The following is a 19,406-nucleotide window of genomic DNA, read 5'->3' on the forward strand; positions in this document are numbered from 1 at the left end:
GGTTTAGACTTCTAGCATTGGGTAGCATTACCCTCAGATTTTGCTTGCTTGTACCTGTTATGGTGGTGAATTTGTCATTTGAATCTTGCCTAAAAAAGGCACTATAGGGGTGGCAAGAGCCTTAGCCAGTATATGGAATCCTAAGGGCAACAGGTGCGGGCCATCTCTGGCAAAGCATCGTGGTCTGTCGATCATGTCGTCCCAGGCAGACAAATACTGGATCCCCTTAGAATGACACCAGAAGCTTAACCAATTGTTGAAGTCAATCATTTTGTCCTTGTACTGTGGTATCATTCTGGGTGATGGCAGGATGCTACTCAGGGTTAGGGTCATACCTGTCTGGGATACAAGATCAGAGAGCTCCTCCATGTCTCTTTTCATGTAGTCCAGGGAGGTACATCTCAGGTCATTCACACAAACATGGACAATGACAGTGTCATATTTGTACTTATTGTGGAGTGACCTGAGTGCATGCGTTATGTGGCGGATCCTGGCATCTGACAGTAACTTTCTCCTTGTTTAGTCTAGTGAGTGGAACATCAGTGTGCCTGACTATAGAGTCACCTATGATTGGAGTGTTGGGTACGTTGTTATGCCTTGTGGGCTGTGGTTGAGTGGCACATTGAGTTTGTGGGCTATGTGTCATTTGGGTTGTGTTGGGGGGTGGAGTTTGCTTGCGTTTATGCTTTGGATGTCCCTGATGCTTGGGCAGGTTTTTATTGAGAGCCTCCACAAATGTAGGTGTGTGTTTTGTGTTTCTATGTGTGTGTTTTGGTGGTGTAGGTTTTGAGGGACTATGTGATGAGTGTGGTGTGGTGCAAGTGTTTACCTTCTCCTCCTGACTGTCTAGTCCAGTCTTCGCACATTGTCTACTACGCACTAATTTATGCACATTTCTCTACCACAGGAATTTAGTTTATGCATTCAAAAGACAGTGAGCCTCATCATTTGGCAGGTATTGGTTCTTAATAAATTGCCGCATACTTGTATTCCTGATGGCTGCCACTGTATTCTCAGTCCCATATGTAAGATTTCATATGGGAATCCTCCAGTGGACATGTCAAGACTGTCTGATGACAAACGATGTTCATCATGCATACAGCTGCAGTCATAACAGATGGGTTCTCCTGCCATCAGGTGGGTCCTAGGTCGGCTGAATTCCAAAGTCTAGGTCCGGCGTCGGTTGTCATCGCTTCTTCCCTGACGTCAGTGCGCCAGGGGTATAAAAGAACCAGCCAACGCCATTTTCTTCAGTCTTTCTTGTCGCGCGGTGCCTGAAGCAGAAGCAGTTCGCAAGTGCCGGTCGGCCAGCTCCTGAAATTATGAAAATTTTGCAACCGAAGTCTTCTTGAAAGCTAAGTACCCCGTTGGGGAAACTTTTCTTGCCTCAGACCGATGTCAGACAAAGTTAATAATTGTATTTCTTTTTGCTACATTCAAGAAGTACTATTTTGGCAAAATTTAACTATATTATGCCGACAGTTTTGTCTAAAACGCAAAGATAAGGACCGACCGACACCACGCCAAAGCCGACTACAGGTGGTCCGTTCTCAGCGAGGACACTTCATTGGCAGTGTCTTCTGTGCGCCACTCTTGGTGGTGAATCTAATGTAGACACTGTCTTCAGTCTTTCCTCTTCTTTTTCTATCAAGGATCTCACTAAGACTAAAGCAGCCATGCATTTTCTCCAGGCCCCATGCCTAAAAAACAGATGCTTAAAATGGCTGAGGATTTGATTACTCTTATCAGGGGTTCTCAACCCCCACCCCAGACAAAAGGCCCAGAGTGGCGGAAGAATCCCCCTCCTCTGACCAGGCCTCCATTATTTCAGAGCACTTTGATGAACAGGAACATTCTTACTCCCCTTTTGAAGATTCTGATGCTGAGGAATCCATTCCCTCTGTCTCCCCCCCAGAGGATTACTCATTTGGGGAAACCTTGCATACCTTAAGGGAACACTTCCACTGGGAAGGCTAAGAGTACTCAGATTCCAAGAAAAGGCTTAGGGATTTTCTCTTGCTACCTCAGCACAGGCCTCTGGCTATACCTCCTGTCTTAGACATACTAGATAATGTGTACTCGGAGGCCTGCCTTAACCCCGGTTCTTTTCCCCCAGCCCCACCCAAGCCTGACAGGTACTACCGGGTTCCTGACTCACACCAATTTGACCCAGAAACTATCTCACAGGGCCCCAAGGGAATTAAGGCCTCCACTGCTAAAATTACCTTCTGAGAGAGATTCCAGATCCTTAGAAAGGTGGGGAAAAAGGTATACACCTCGCCACCTTAACCATGAGGGCATTAAACTGGCAGTTCCATATGCTAAAGTACCAACAGTTTCTGTTATCACAGTTGAGAAGCAAAATGTCACAACCTGAACAACCAGACTTGAAGGAGTTGCAGGATTTGATGCATAGTGCAGAACAAGTGGGTAAACATACAATGTGGTTTTGTTGCTCTAGAGGCCTCATGTAGAGCTGCTGTTACAGGATCAGACATGCCTGGCTCAAGGAGCAAACCTTACCAGATCATGTCAAAGCTAAATTACTAGATGCCCCTCTTCAAAAGGATGTATTATTTGGTGTTAAAGCTGAGGAGGTATTAAAGAAAATGGAGGAAAAGGCTAAATCAATGCAAACAGTGAAAGATTTTCTACAGGTACAACCTCCACGTTTCAGTAGAAATTGGTCTTCCAAAAATTGGTCCTTTCCAGCCATGGACAGACCCCAAAGAGGTAGACACAGGCACCCGAGGGGCAGAGGGCAATCTCAAGGATCGTTTAGGGGCAGACAATGGCAAGCTCCTACACAAAGAGGTGGTGATGATAGTTCGCAGCCATTCAGAAAACAAGCCCAATGACTTCCCCTTTGCATGCCAAGCAAGGCTCAAATGGCAGCACCCTTAGGTGGAAAACTGGCATTATTTTCAAAAAAATTGGCATATTGTCACAAAAGACAAATGGATCCTGGACATTATAAATAGAGGCTACAGATTCCATTTTCACACCCTTCCAAAAATGAGAGGCATGCCAAACCTGCCACACAATCAAAGGGCAGAGGCACAAAGACAAATTTCAGATCTCATGGACATGAAAGCTATTCAAGAGGTACCTACTTACGAACAAGGTCAAGGTTTTTTTCCAGACTATTCCTGGTACCAAGGAAGGGAAAAGATTGGAGACCTATTTTGGACCTATCCATCCTAAACACATTTTTACTCGTACCAAAATTCAAGATGCTCACATTACAGCAGCTTCTTCCAATGCTGGGCAAGGAGTCTTGGCTGGTAACATTGGACCTCAAGGAGGCATACCTGCATGTCCCAATCAGACAAAATTGCAGAAGGTACCTCAGATTTCTTGCAGGTTCAACCCATTATCAATTCTCTGCATTGCCCTTTGGCTTGTCTACTGCGCCCAGAGTATTCACAAAATGCCTGGCATCAGTAATTGCCTACTGCAGACTTCAAGGGATACAAATATACCCATATTTGGACGACTGCCTGATCCAAGCGGACAGCAAGCACATACTTCTGAAACATCTGGCTTTTGTAATAATGTTGTTGAATTCTCTGGGATACACAGTCAACAAAAAGAAATCAAGGCTAATACCCTCTCAGAAAATAATTTTCCTGGGTGCCAACTTGGACACAAACACCCAGATGGCCTACCTTACGCCAGAGAAGCAGGTGCAACTAACTCATACTTCAGAAAACTAGCAAATTTCACCAGGCTGACTGCAAGGAAAATTCTGCAGGCTCTGGGATTCATGGCATCTTGCATCCTACTAATCCCATGTGCAAAGCTGCATATGAGGAAACTTCAATGGTACCTGAAAAACCTATGGTCTCAACACAGCCACAGTTTGGAAACAATAATACCACTAATTCCATGTCTTCAAAAGGAATTTCTGTGGCGGGCTCAAGCATGCCAAACAAACACAGGTCTCCCATTCTGCAAGCTTCAAGCAAATCAAGTCATCACAACAGACGCCTCGGACTACGCCTGGGGGGTGCACATGACAGATCGGTGCATTCAGGGCAAATGGTCCCAAAAAGAAAAGCACCTTCACATCAATCAAAAGGAAATGCTAGCAGTAATGAATGCTATTATAGCTTTCAAAGACCTTCTGCATCCAGGTCAACTATTGATAAGGACAGACAACACCACAGTAATGTGGTACATAAACAAACAGGGAGGAACCCATTCATACCCCCTATGCAGGCTGGCCATGTCACTTTGGAACATGGCCCTGGAATTACAAATCGAACTTCAAGCACAGTACTTGCCAGGCAAGGAAAACATGCTGGCAGACAACCTAAGCAGAAATATGACAGATCCACATGAATGGAAATTGCATCCAAAAGTTTTTACAGAAATAATCCAAGAATGGGGAAGGCCAGACATAGATCTCTTTGCCTCCCACAAAAATCACCAATTGACAAAATTCTGCTCATGGACTTTTCATCCACAGGCCTGGAGAGTGGACACTCTCTCTCTCAGTTGGACAACAATGACAGTTTATGCCTTTCCACCTCTTCCTCTGCTGCCCAAAGTACTATTAAAAACCAGAGCAGACAGACCAAAGATGATTCTCATTGCTCCAGACTGGCCAAGACAGCACTGGTACCCACTCCTGAGGAGCCTGACGCATTCCCCTCCATGGACCCTACCTCTAATGCCTCTTCTTCTGACTGACAGATCGGTGCATTAAGGGCAAATGGTCCCAAAAAGAAAAGCACCTTCACATCAATCAAAAAGAAATGCTAGCAGTAATAAATGCTATTATAGCTTTCAAGGACCTTCTACAACCAGGTCAACTATTGATAAGAACGGACAACACCACAGTTATGTGGTACATAAACAAACAGGGAGGAACACATTCTTACCCCCTATGCAGACTGGCCATGTCACTTTGGAACATGGCCATGGACTTACAAATGGAACTACAAGCACAGTACTTGCCAGGCAAGGAAAACACGCTGGCAGACAACCTAAGCAGGAATATGACAGATCCACATGAATGGAAATTGCATCCAAAAGTTTTACAGAAATAATCCAAGAATGGGGAAGGCCAGACATAGATCTCTTTGCCTCCCACAAAAATCATCAATTGACAAAATTCTGCTCAAGGATCTTCCATCCAAAGGCCTGGAGAGTGGACGCTCTCTTTCAGTTGGACATCAATGACAGTTTATGCCTTCCCACCTCTTCCTCTGCTGCCCAAAGTTCTATTGAAAACAAGAGCAGACAGACCAAAGATGATTCTCATTGCTCCGGACTGGCCAAGGCAACACTGGTACCCACTCCTGAGGAGCCTGACGCACTCGCCACCATGGACCCTGCCTCTAATGCCACTTCTTCTGACTCAGCACAGCTTCAAAACTCTTCACAGTCAGCTGAAAACACTCAATCTGGCCGCATGGAAGATTCCTTAACATCACAAAAGACCCTACTCTCCAAGGAGGTGCAGGATGTCATTTTGGAGGCCAGAAGGCCATCTACTAGAAAAGCTTACTCCGCAAAATGGAAACGGTTATGTGCCTGGAATGAGAAAAAGGGCCAGAATCCTGGAAAACTGAATTTACCTCAAATATTACAGTATCTAGCTGAGCTGCTAAGCAGTGGACTTTCATTCTCCTCCATCAAAATCCATGCCTCAGCCATTTCTGCAGAATACAACACTGATCCACCTTTATTCTCTCACCCCCTCTTAAGACAGTTCCTCAGAGGGACTAAGAATATAAAACCCCCAAGGAAACAACCAATACCTGCTTGGGATCTCAATTTCATTCTAGAAAAGCTGACCTTGCCTCCTTTTGAGCCAGCTGCCTCAACAGATTTGCAATATTTGTCCTGGAAAACAGCTTTCCTTCTGGCTATCACCTCAGCTCGTAGGGTATCAGAACTACAAGCCCTCATGGCTGTGCAGCCTTTTATCATCTTCCATCAGGACAGAGTTTCCTTACGAACCAACCCGTCCTTTATGCCAAAGGTGGTATCCAGGGTAGCTTTGAATCAGGCTATACACTTACCTACCTTTTACCCTAATCCTCAAAACAAAGGGGCGAGACTACTACATTCCTTGGACATTCACAGACAGCTGCGTTACTATTTGGACAGAACAATGCCTTTCAGAAAATCAGAACAGCTCTTTGTGTCCTATGCTATAGGAGCTCAAGGGAAGCCAATTTCCAAACAGACAATCTCAAAATGGATAGCCCACTGCATATGCTTTTGTTACTCTTTTCATGGTAAAACTGTACCTGCAGACATCAGATCTCACTCCACAAGGGCCACAGCTACCTCTGCAGCTTTCCTCAGAGGAGTTCCTACCAAAGATATTTTGGAAGCAGCCACTTGGAGTTCTGTGCATACCTTCTCCAAGCACTACCACCTACCATTATACTCCAAAACTAGAGCAGGCTTTGCCAGTGCAGTCTTGCAGGGCATTCTGGCTCCTCCTAGTTCCACCTAGTGCCTACCACCCCTTTCTTAGCTTTGGGATTCTACCCATCTGTTATGACTGCAGCTGTATGCACGATGAACATAGTACAGTTTTGTACCTACCATAAATGTAGATGTTCAAGTGCTAATACAGCTGCAGTCCAGGTTTCTCTCCCTCCTTCCCCTCTTGGGACAGGCCTATTGGCTAACACCTCCTCATACAACCTGATTGGGGTATTCTTTTATGGTGTATTTGCTTGCAACTACTGTATTTTGATTATATTGCATTGCTTTATTACACAAATTTATGTATTGCCTTCCTTCTGGGGGCACCTGACATCTGGGGCAAGAAAAACTGAAGAAAATGGCGTTGGCTGGTTCTTTTATACCCATGGCACACTGACGTCAGGGAAGAAGCGACGACAACCGACGCCGGACCTAGACTTTGGAATTCGGCCGACCAAGGACCCGCCTGATGGCAGGAGAACCCATCTGTTATGACTGCAGCTGTATTAGCACTCTAACATCTACATTTATGGTAGGTACAAAACTGTACTTTACACTCTCTCATTCATCACTTCAAGCTGTCTAGTGGTTGCAAAGATCATCTTCAAACTGCTGTTGGACAGTCCGCTTCATCTTTCCACTCCCTACTGTAATGGTCACCATTAGGTGTGGGACATTGTCAAGGCAAGACATTCCAAGGTATGTGATCACAAGCAAAAGCCATTAATGTGTGGGAAATGCATGCTATTTTGTACCCTGCTGGCCCTTCAGGACTCTGTCTAGTATGGTACCATAGTCATTCACATAGGCAATATAGCTTTAGTCTAGTACATAAAGAAGAATAGTGAAATGTACTGAACCATCTATTTCATAAGGATGTAAGAGTTGAGAATGAATGGGCTTATGTTATCAAATCACTTTCTTATAGGAGCAACATCCCAAGACAAGAAATTTTTCTAATTGGTAGGCTTTGCTATTACCTGCCGATGCTATATAAGTGGCCACTAAGCCTACCAGTAGTTGTTGTTGTCTTTTGGCTTTTCCCAGTTGGGGATCGCCTCAGCGGAACTCTGGTCTGCTAATGATTGGCAGTGGATTTTCACGAACGCTGAGGTGCCAGCTCGACGTTCAACCTTCAACAACGGCACACCCTTTTACGCATGTCTTTTGAACGCCCACCCAACTGTGGGGAGGACATGCAGACTCCACACAGAAGGCACTCCCCGCACTCAAGCAGAGAATCGAACAGGAGAACCCAAAATACCTCACTGGAGGAAGTCTTGCTGTGACCTTTCTGCATTCTTGACCATTACCAAGTGTAGCAAGTTCTTTTCCTCTCATTTTTGCTTTGATGCAATGGCCCAAGAATAATGAATCCAGGATTTTCCCCCATCATTTCCACTTATCCCAAGTTTCCAAAATCCATTCAGAACATGAAGGAAAATTAAAACCTGACAATTCTTGTAGCTCCCTTTTTACCCTGACAAGTTTGGAACCTCTTTGCTATGACCTCAAATTCTAAAGAATCCTGTGCATATTAGACCATTCAGAATACTTGGCATGGCTCACGTACACCTTCATTCCCATAAGATGGCTTCTTGGTTTCTTCACTTTCATTGATGACCAGGGATATGTCATATAATCCCAGGATCATCCAAATGGTGATTTCTATCCAGAGGCTTCAGTCTATCAAGAGATCATTTGCGTAAGTAGACTAGGGTGGCTTTCTGTGAAATATCCCATAGTCTCGATACCTTATTTGCTCCCATTCAAGCTGCGTTATGTTATTTGGCTCAAACTTTCGATTGATGGTAGATAATTTTTGCCATCCATGTTATTCTTTCTGCCACATTAAATTATCATTAAGGCCATTTGTTGGTGTCTACAAAGTTATGTGCAGTCTCACTTAAGGGCACTTTCCTGTGCAGCTGCAACACGAGTTTCCCTGCTGAATTTCAGAAGACACTGTAAGCTGAATGTGATCTCTAGGGAAAGCTTTCCTTAAAGGCCACTATTTTCTGTGAGATGCTTTCATGAAACCACCCAGTGTGTTAAGTACTGCAGACTCTGTTCTAGAGTATGAAGAAGATGGACTGGATCATCTGAAATAAGACTATGTACTTACCATAACTGTAGCTCTAAGGCACAAGTCCAGCCTGTTTAACACTCTTGTCTACCTTCCCCCAATCTTTTCTGTATGGTGGAGGCAAAAGCATAGTCATAAATTTGAAAAGAAGGGAGAGTGATGTATATTATGGGAGGAGGAGAAAGAGGAGATGGGTCCTGAGGTGCTAGTACTGAGTTGATTTGAGCCTGTGACTATGCCTTAGAGGTCAAAGAGGATGAATTCTGATCATCTAGATATATCATTATGGTAGGAAGGGAGTCTACTTCTAGGAAGTCCCCATGCTTCTCTGATTGAAGGTGCTCTACTCAGCACATCTGGTATTCCTAGTCCCTTGTCTCATCTGTGTTTTACTTGAGCCTCATACTTTTTCTGTGAAGACATTATGAATAAATTTTACAAGGGTCTGTGATCTATTTTGCCATAAAACTAGTTTGCCATAGTCATTTGTAGAGTATATTTTATCCATTTACTGTTAGCATTTGCTTCTCAACCCGAGTTTTTCTATTTTGTCCATTTCTAAAAGCTCTTATCACATGAACTAGCAAATTAAGAAAATAGTTACCTCTCTTCTGTGCCATTCTGACTCCTTTCTTTTTACAACACACGTAGTTTATTCACACATCTTGGTATTGTTAATGTTAGTCCATTTTTCATCAGTGTCAGTACTTTGAAATATTTTGCTTGTTGCTCCATTCCCATGTTGTGTCTTACTCTGGCAACTTTCTTACAGACTGAGTAATTTTATATTCATCAGTATTATTTTACATGTGATTTTATTTAACTTGAAATTATGCTGCCTGAATCTGTTTAGTTATTTATGCTATATGATTTTTAATGCATTTAGTGACTATTGGCAGTCACTCAAGTCACACATTTTTGACTACTGGCCGGCAGGATTACAATTGCTTAGAGTGGAGAGTCACAAATTTAATTAAATGTAAGAAAGTGTTTTCATTTGAACAAGAAAAACAGTCTTCTCACTTTCTGTTCTGCTGAAATGTATTTTATCGCATTTAATAGAAACACTGCATACTGCAAGTTCAGTACAGAAAATAAGTTTTCTGCTGCAACCCTGACTAATACTCTACTCTTAGCTTGTAACCTCACTTCTCACTCTTTCTTTAAATTACTACTCTGGCAACAAATGTTATGTAAATGTTATGTACCATAATTTGTTAATCCTGATGGTTTACTGTACAATGTTATGTTAATTCCTTCCTAAGGTACGTGGCATTGCCTCTTATTGCTTTGTATTTTCTATATTATTATTAAGTATGTGGAGCTTTTCTCCCCGGGCCTCTACTGAAAATGGAAATATCTCCAGCTAGACTAGCCCGGTCAACAAATGTAAAATAAATAAATAAATAAAGTTGCAAAGAATCAAAGGTGTATTGTGAGTGGTCTGCTTTTTAATTCATCTTAGCTTGAATGGATAAGACCCGCCCACATAGGTAGTGCTGCAGGTATGCTTAACATCACAATGACAATAGCACTTTCAGCATTAACAACTTAAGGTTTGCACAAATCTAAATTTTTTCAGCATTTGGAAGCCATTTTTTTTCTGTTCATATCTCAACTTTTAGTCTAGAGCACATTATGCTCCAATAGCATTCTTAGTGTCACAGTTACCTCCAATATATTTGGTGCAGATTTTGCATGGCATAGCAGAATTTCTGGAAACCTCTGTAATATCTCCTTGTAGTGATGCAGAATATCCGAATAAATTTGATTAAAAGAGAGCTCCCAGTTCAACATAAGGATCATCATAAATTGGAAGAAGTCATTTCTTATGAAGAGAGAGACATTAGGAGGCATGCATCACTGACCTTTATCGAGGAATCTCTTTCCTTTATGCAACTTGAACCTCAATGTTGACGGGCTTACCTATTCTGTATTTCAGCCTGCTAGATTGGTGCAGTGATTTTTTTTAAGAAAAGTTTTACTAATTTATGGTGCGCATTCCTCATCACCTATCTACTCAAAAGTGGAGACATACATCCTAAATCAGGGCCATCCTTTATCCTAATCCCTGAAAGTAACCCCAAAGATTCAAACATACTAACACTGAACCTTAGAAGTATGTGTAATAAAATAGCCCCCACTGCATGCCTGGATTGATCAAAATAAACCTGACATATTAGGCCTTACCAAAACATGGCTACACCTCAGTGTAAAATACTTCGAAATAATACCTCCAAACTTTGCTATAACCAGAAGAGATAGATCTACGAAAATGGGGGATGAATAGCCCTTCTATATCGCTCTGCACTCAATATCACACCCTACACCAGTAATGTACCCACCTTTTCTAATGATAAGGTACTAATCTCTTTTTTGAACCTCAACACAAAAAAAAATAATTTGCATAGTAGTAATATATATCCTACAAGGTCACAATATACCAGTGCTGGAAGATGCATTATCCTGAACATCCCAAACAGTAAATCACGAAACAATAAATTTAGGAGTCGTTAATGTAGATTGGCGGAACATTGCTTCCAACTCCCTCATAAATAGTATCAATCTGTATGTTTTTCACAGCTTATCAATAATCCAACACGATACAGCAAAGATCTAACTTGCCGATCCACCCTAGACTGGATCCTAGCATCCCAACCCACCAATTATCCCTCTTCAGGTACACTGTCTATTTTCCTGAGCGATGCCATTAGAACAAACTACCAACAACTAAGAGTGCACACTGTAAAATCGGTTAGGAATTCATCTAATTTTTGTCGGTATAAATTTAACAATCTCCTACATGAAATAGACTGGACACCTCTTAAAATACTACCCATTAATGATGCCGTACTTTAATAACACCTTCCTTCACATATTTAATACTCTAGGCCCCATTTGTATGAAAAGAATCAAAATGAACGCAGACCCGTGACGCTGTAAGGAATGTAAACGCCTAATGAAGCAAAGAGCCTAGCCTGGAAAACCTGGAAACTAAACAAAAATAAACAAAATCTTGTCATCTTCAAAACGCTGTGTAACAGTTACAAAATTAATCAACAAAGATAAGAAATCATACTATTCCCAGCTTCAATTCCAGCATAAAACCACCCTCCACAAATTTTGGGGCTCCATATCTACTCTACTTAACACTGGGACAAATAGTGATCACACTCCATCACCTGATACCCCACCATCACAAATAGCTGAAAACTTTTAACAAGCACTTCATAAAATCAATAGCAGACCTACTAACACCCCTAACACTGGACCCCCTCCCACACCCTTCAGCCTATTTAGGCACCAATCCTATACCATCTACTACCTCTAACCCCCCTACTCAACAAAATATCATACAAACCCCATTCTCATTTCAGCCCATACCCACAAACATAAAGAAACTGCTACCAAAACTAAAACCCTGTTCCACCTTGGCTGATGATCTTTCACCACTTCCTCAAACTGGCTGCCAACTCAATCATCTACCTAATCAGTGTCCTTATAAATAGGTCTTTATCTGAATCAAAAGTACCAACCATATGGAAACAATCTCACATCACCTCCATCCACAAAGGAGGCAACTCTGTTGAACTAACCAATTTCCGACCTGTATCTATCTTGTCACCTAAATCCAAAATTCCCAAGAGAGATATCCGTCAGCAGATAATGCAATACCTATTACAAAACAATCTTTTAACCCCAACCCAACATGGTTTCTGACCCAGCTATATCACAACTACAGCTCTATTGTCCTTTACAGACACTGTGAGCAACAGCAGAGATGCAGGATGCTATATAGGATCAGTTTTGCTTGAACTATCTAAGGTCTTTGACACTGTCTGTCACTCCCTTCTACTGAACACACTGTCTAACTTAGGCTTCTCACATAACACAGTAAAATGGTTTAAGGGCTAACTTGAGGATTGTAAACAAGCAGTGAAATGGTCCAATAAACTCTCACCCTTTCTCCACAACCCTACTGGAGTTCCTCAAGGCTCCATCCACAAACCCCTAGTCTTCAATATTTTCACTAACAACCTACACACGTCCTCCCATCTTGGAACACTCATTCAGTATTCTGATGATTCCACTATAATCTGTAAAGCTCAGTCACTACCAGACCTGCTTTCCAATACTTAACAGTCCTTTACTGTAGTCAAATCTTGGCTAAAAGTACCCAACTCTTTCTTAATCCAAAGAAGACTAAATTAGTACTCTTCCACCCTAAAAACACCCCCCAGTCTCCAATCATTTCAACATCTTTGGATCTGATAACACTGTCATAGAAACAGTGCAGGAGACCAAACCTCTAGGAGTGATCATTGACAGTAAACTTTCCTTTAACCACCATATACAAAAAAATATAAAGACAAATCCTCAAAAGCTGGGACTCTTGTATAGAAACAAATATTTCTTAACTATAGCAACCAGAATTTCCCTAGCAAAAACCTTTTTTATTTCCCTCCCTTCTTTACGGTGTACTATCCTAATTTACAAACTTCTACCCTAAGCAAGATGGAACAGTGCTAAAGTAGCTAAGTTTACCACAAACTCTAAATATTGCAGACATCACTGTGAAGTGCTACTAGAACTAAACTGGCTTGAACTTCCCAATCAACATACTTTTATTCAGCTATCCACTTGCACAACCTTTTTTTCAAGCCTACTGTGTGTCCTGTGCTAGGCAAATTAGTCGCATCTTATACACCAAATAGATCCCTACAGTCAGAAGACAAAAATCTCTTAGTATCTGAAAACACATAAAAAACAGGTCACTGTCTGTATTCCTATTCTGTCTCTAAACTATGGAATTCATTACCTCTAGCTACAAGGTCTATGCCTGGCCTAACCCACTTTAAAGCCTTTTTAAAAAAAATCATCTAAAAAATACATGGCTCTGCTCCAGTATAAGTCTGGCCTAATGTTCAGCTCTTCCTGTTCTTCCACAAAAGTTCATTTTCCCATCTCACTCCTTCACAGTCTACAAGATCCTAATGTTTCTCGTAACTCCTTCTCTGTTTCTATACCATATCCTTAAGCTACTGCTCAGTCTGCAATGCCTCTAGTTTTCTTAACTCTCTCAGTATCTTTCTGCATCACTAACTCTTCTGTTATTATTTTTCTAACTGAAACTAACATTTAAGTTTTCATGTACCATAACAACCAATGTCAAACATTGTGCTACCAGCATAATACTTTTGTATACTTTATCTACTTATAGGCTATGTATATGTTGTTAGAATTACAAAAATTGTCTATAATGAAATAAACTGCCCAGATGTTAGTATAACATAACTTGGCTTACATTCTGTCAACTTATTTATGTATAGTATTCCTTATGTCACTTGTATTGTTTTTTTGAACTATAATGTATTTGTATTGCATTTTATGTGGAGCTTTTCTCCCAGGGCTTCCACTGAAAATGGGTTCTGTAGACCCATTCGGACCACCCCTGTAAACAAATCTCAAATAAAATCAAACATATTTACAATATATATATATATATATATATATATATATATATATATATATATATATACATATATATATACAGAAAGGAAGAAATTCAACATTACATAGTGCTATACAATGTTAGGAATATATTGAATCATCAATTAATTTTTTAATGGAAAATAAGCAAAAAAGTATTTTTTATTGTACTTTTAAACCAATCCAGGAATTCTAATAAACCCCTACTCAGTGTACAGTAGTTATGGATTTCATTAAATCAAAACATGAGTACATTATAAGGGCATCTGTCAAAAAGGACAACATTGTAATTGTGAATCCTGTACATCATATGAGATACATTTTGTATTACATCATATGAGATACATTTTGTATTGATAGAAAATATGTTTTACAGAACATAACTGTAGCAGTGGGGTCAGGGACTCATTTCGTTTCCAAAAGTGCTAATGTGTGTGCCTTTTTCTTTTAAGCTCCCCACAGCTCGTTATCAGCTGCCAACAGCAGTTCTCATTTGCTGAGTCTACTAGACCCACTTTAGCTGATCCCAGGCTCTACCTGACCACATCCAGGGCCAATGAGGAAATCAGGGTCACTGGTGTGACTTGGTGTTGTCATTCTTCTCTTGAGGAGCATGCTCTAACACACTACTCCACAGCAGCCTTGTGAGTTCTGCTATGGCTGCCTTTCGGAGCTGCTTGCACACTTCCGTGCATGGCAGCCTACTGACCAAGCAAGATACTGCTTGTAGCTTGGAGCTCAACAGGTTCTTCATGCTGATTGTTGCAATGACTCAAGTTACCTGCCTCCCCTCCCCCTCCGCTAAGAATGTCTGAGCTGATATCTGCCACTCACTCCAGTCCTATCTGTGAGGTCTCTCCATCATCATGCTGTTAATTGAATATGGAACCCATTCAGGCTTTATCCCTCAGTGCCATGGGCCAGGGTCATCTTTCCCTTTTGGATAATCATTACAATTTTTTCTTAGTTCTCCTTTATTAAACATTATCTATTACAGACTTAAACTGATCATTTTCTGTTTGTCATGCTTCTTTTTTCTGAATTTTATTTTTTTCTGTTATCACAAAAACAATGTGGATTTGTAATTTGCAGAGATAGCACGCAGTCATGTTGATCACGGTTTTAGATGTTATACTAATATGAGAAATAGGTTAACGTGTGTGTAGTGTAACAGTGTCCAAAGATGGCATAGATTTTTTTTAGCTGTTGATAATTTGCATTCCCCCCAACCTACTACCTGTTTTGCCACTAGAGGTGCTCTTATAAGTGAGTAGGAATGCAACTTGAATACAGGGTTTTTGGAATATTGCCCCACAAGACCTTAAGTTTTTGCAGTGGGAGTTTTTGCAAAACTGTCTTTGCATAATATTAGTTGTGACAAAGTGTAAAAGTAGATCTCCGATTTTAACAGTACCACACCAGGAGGATTTGGACAGTCTTAGTTTACCACATACTGAATTTTCTCCTTATTTTAGAGTTTTCAGGAACTGGAATATGTTAAAAGCTGGATGCAGAGTTAGGTGGGAATTTGCAAAAGCTGATGTCCTCTAACACCAGAAGACATACTTTGTATGGTATTGTGGCCACAAATAGTTTGGAATCTTGTACACTGGGTGATATGAAGGGTGTGTCTACATGTGGACTTTGTAAAGTGCATTATTTGTTGGCTAAAGGTAACATTTTTGAAGATCACTGACCATGCCCATCGTCTTGATTATGGATATACTTGCCAGAACAGTAATGTGGTGTATGTTATATGTTGTAATTCTGCTCCCTCCCTGTGGTACATTGGGAAAGCTGTCCACACAGTTGAGGTTAGATTACAAAAGCATGTTTGGAAGTGAGGACTTTTAACACTTCAGTGCTATAGCTACCCATATTAATGTCTTTCATGCTGGAATTCCATTCCATGCCATATATACATGTTGCTTCTATCCGTAGAGTTGACAATTGGGAAAACTTTTGTTGTTGAAAACTGAATCACAGTATATTTTGAAACATAATACTTTGGTTTTAGTATCAAAATTAGTAGGCATTTTATCTTGTAGGAATTTCCTTATAGGCTGGATTGTATTGGCATTTGTTTATTGGTTTATTGTTCAACTGGTAATGCGGTTACTTTACCTTTATATTCTATTAGCTGTCAGTCCCCTAGCCTTTTAGCTGTGCTGTCAGGATAGACTAAATAGTTTGCATGACAGTTTTGTTTTTTTGCTGTTGTTTGGTCATTGTTTTTCAGTAAAGACTTTCATGTTTTTGCACTCTTCACTCTCAATATCTGTCAATCAACAGTGCTGTCCTGGCTAACTGACCCTTTGTTCCCAGTCATCATGGTGATGGTTGACTGAGGGGGGCCATCATATAGATCTCCCTCAGGAGTGGTTTTAGAGGTTTTTGTCTTATGCTGTTTTTTACCCATGGAAGTTTGGGGCTAGTGCAGCAGAAGAGGCCATGCAATGGGATGACCACCCTGGACCTCTCATACCTATGCAAAGGACTTTGCAAGTATGCAGCCATGCCTTCTTCCCTCAGGCTAGGAAGATGGTTTCCCTGGTCTACAGTGGAGAAATCATATCTCCTTGTGCACATCCTGAATGATGTCAACTGTCTTCTCCTCTAGGGCAGGTGAGTGAGACCTGCCCCTTCATTATTTCCCCTCCCTGCCCCGCTCCTTCATTACTGACACCACTATTCATACCCTTTTCATGTGGTTCAGAGTAAGGGTTCCATCCCTCTGTACCATGCAGGCAGGCAGAAAACACTGTCCCTGATGGTCATTACCTCTATGCAAAGCATCTCCAAGCTTCAGGCCTGTAGATGCAGGGAATCCTATCTGGTCACTTCCAACAGTAACAGATTTGTTTTACAGTGATGTGGTTTATGCTACCTCAAATAACAGATGTCTGAAAACTAAAGTATTAGATTGTTGCAAAGCTTTTCAAAGCATCACATTGTTAAATCTTTGTGTGTATGTATGTATGTGTCGGTGTATCTGTGTGTGTGTATGTATGTGTATATATATATATATATATATATATATATATATATATATATATATATATATATATATAAAATGTGTGTGTGTATAAATATAAATTATATATATATATATATATATATATATATATATATATATATATATATATATATATATATATATATATATTCTGTCAGCTGCAATCTGCCGAAAATCAGAATGTCGAATGCACAAACATTTGTGAACCAGATAGTCGACTCCACTTATGCGAATGCACTACTGCATTCGCATAAGTCGACTATCTGCATGGAGATCGCGGTACAGTGGAGAGTGGAAATTCATCCACATCCCCACTGTAGTGCGATCTCGGAGTTAGAATATATAAGTGGGGTGCGCATTTACATCAGCTCCTATATGGCTATCACGTGGTGGTTTCGACAACAATGTCGAGTCAAATGCGTCAAGCATTTGGCTCGACATTGCCAACGTTATTTTTTTTACTTTCGGTATTACTATTCGTTTATTTGAAAGGAAAATGTTTTTCCATTCGAATAAACAATAGTTAACCATATATATATATCTTCGATAGTTTTAATTGCATATATGGCTCCACAGATTGGTGCTAATTGTGATGTGCAATATCACCATATATTAAACTTTATTTTTATCTGTACCAAGCTTGTGGCTGAAAGGTCCCTCTACCCAATAAATTAAGAAAGTAAAAATAATGCTGTCTCTGCTGCTGAAAGACTGCCCATTATATGTTGAATATAGTAAACATTGAAGAGGATTTTTTTTGGCCTTTCAGGTACCAGAAACCTTTGAAGATGTCACTGTTACTTTTACAGAAGAGGAGTGGAAGTTATTAAGGAAACAAGATAAGGACCTGTACAGGGACGTGATGGTACAGAACTACGAAACCTGTGTTTCTGTTGGTAAGTGTACATCAGTTTATGAAGTGAGCTCATTATTCTGGAAGTTATGGAAATGTGCTAGAATAATTCAGAATGGTGCTCTTTACTCTTGTTTGGTGAGGGGATATAGCACCTCTCTCTCAATTTTGCTAGAATCTTTTGGAATAACAATAAACATCTATCTCCACTGACCTTGTATGGTCTTAAGTAATCCGTCTCTCTCTTGTCTACAGTGAATCTTCTTAAGCATAAGCACTTCTCTCTCTCATTTAGCATTCTTGTTCAGCTACTGTAAGTGTATATCACATTATAACATCATGTTTCGTTTCAGTTTTTAAACTCTTTTCTTGTATCGACATTTTTGACCATCTGTACTTTTTCAGCATAAAGCAGCCACCTCTAAAATAGGATGTTTTGTTGTTTGGTTAGTTAATGTCCCTTTTTTATCCTCATATACCCCATGGATAACATGTTGTCATCAGGCTGTCTCCCATGAGGGTATGACCTGTTATAGGTCTGTACCTCATTTTATAGACAAAGAAACTTTGGCTTCGTTAAAGTAATTTCTCAAAATCACACAGTTTGAAATCTGAGAAACAAGCCCAAACCTGAAAGGTGCAGTTAATTTACAACTTTTTATAATAAAATGCTACTCTGTATTATTATATGTGTACCTGCATTGTTCTTATCACCATAAATGCATCTGTTGTCACCTTCTCTAATGTTGTTTGTGTAAACTGTTAAGGCAGAATATTTTGGCTCCAAGTTGGTGTGTCTTTATTAGAAGCCTCTGTGCTTCTAACAGTTTTCTCGTAGTTCAGAGCATACAGATATTCATGTAGAGTAATTTTTGCTCTGCTGTGCTAGGATGGCATTAAAAGCATGTTACTTTTTTTTGAAAAATTTGAATATAGTGATTATCTATTTGTTGATCAGACACAGACCGTATTGGGTGGTTTAGTCTCATGTTCCTCTTGTCTGAATTATTTGGCCTGGATGAAACTGTTTAGTAGTTAATCATCTGTTGGAAATCACTGTGAGATAACATTTCCCTGATTTGTTTTTTTGCTTTAATTATTTGTGGAGGGTCCCCAATTCACTTTGTCTTGCTACACTTATCTTTGCTTTATTTCCTTCGTACATGATACTTTTTAACCCTTCACTGACTTATTTTACCTCTAATTTCAAGCAGCCAATTACTAATCATTTCTACCTTGCTGACATCAATACCTGACAAAATGTTCTCTACCATAAAATCCTTTCAAGCCAAACCCCAACAGTTGCTCATATTTACTTTTCTCCCCTCGTTCTGTTAGGCTACTTTGAAAATTCAAATTGTAACTCAGAACAGTCTGCTGTACACTTACCATTCTCATACCTTCTAGCACCAGCATCCAGCCCTGTTATGTTTTCCATAAAACACACCACTTTAGTTCCAAACTGGTTGTTAGAAAGTGATGAAGTCTGCCATCACACATAAACAGAACCC

General features: G+C 40.4%; 1 protein-coding gene across 2 annotated transcripts in view; it reads left to right on the top strand.

Moving 5' to 3' along the window:
* LOC122813874 (zinc finger protein 578-like) overlaps positions 1 to 19,406 on the top strand; it is an 890,730-nt gene that overhangs the window by 803,503 nt on the left and 67,821 nt on the right. For both annotated transcript variants that reach the window (XM_044086414.1, XM_044086413.1), the window contains one exon: positions 17,812 to 17,938. In XM_044086414.1, the coding sequence (XP_043942349.1) occupies positions 17,812 to 17,938 (127 nt within the window). The remainder of the gene's footprint in view (positions 1 to 17,811; positions 17,939 to 19,406) is intronic.

Source organism: Protopterus annectens, chromosome 10.part0 (assembly GCF_019279795.1).
Source record: "Protopterus annectens isolate FY-2018-M chromosome 10.part0, PAN1.0, whole genome shotgun sequence".
Lineage (NCBI taxonomy): Eukaryota > Metazoa > Chordata > Ceratodontiformes > Protopteridae > Protopterus > Protopterus annectens.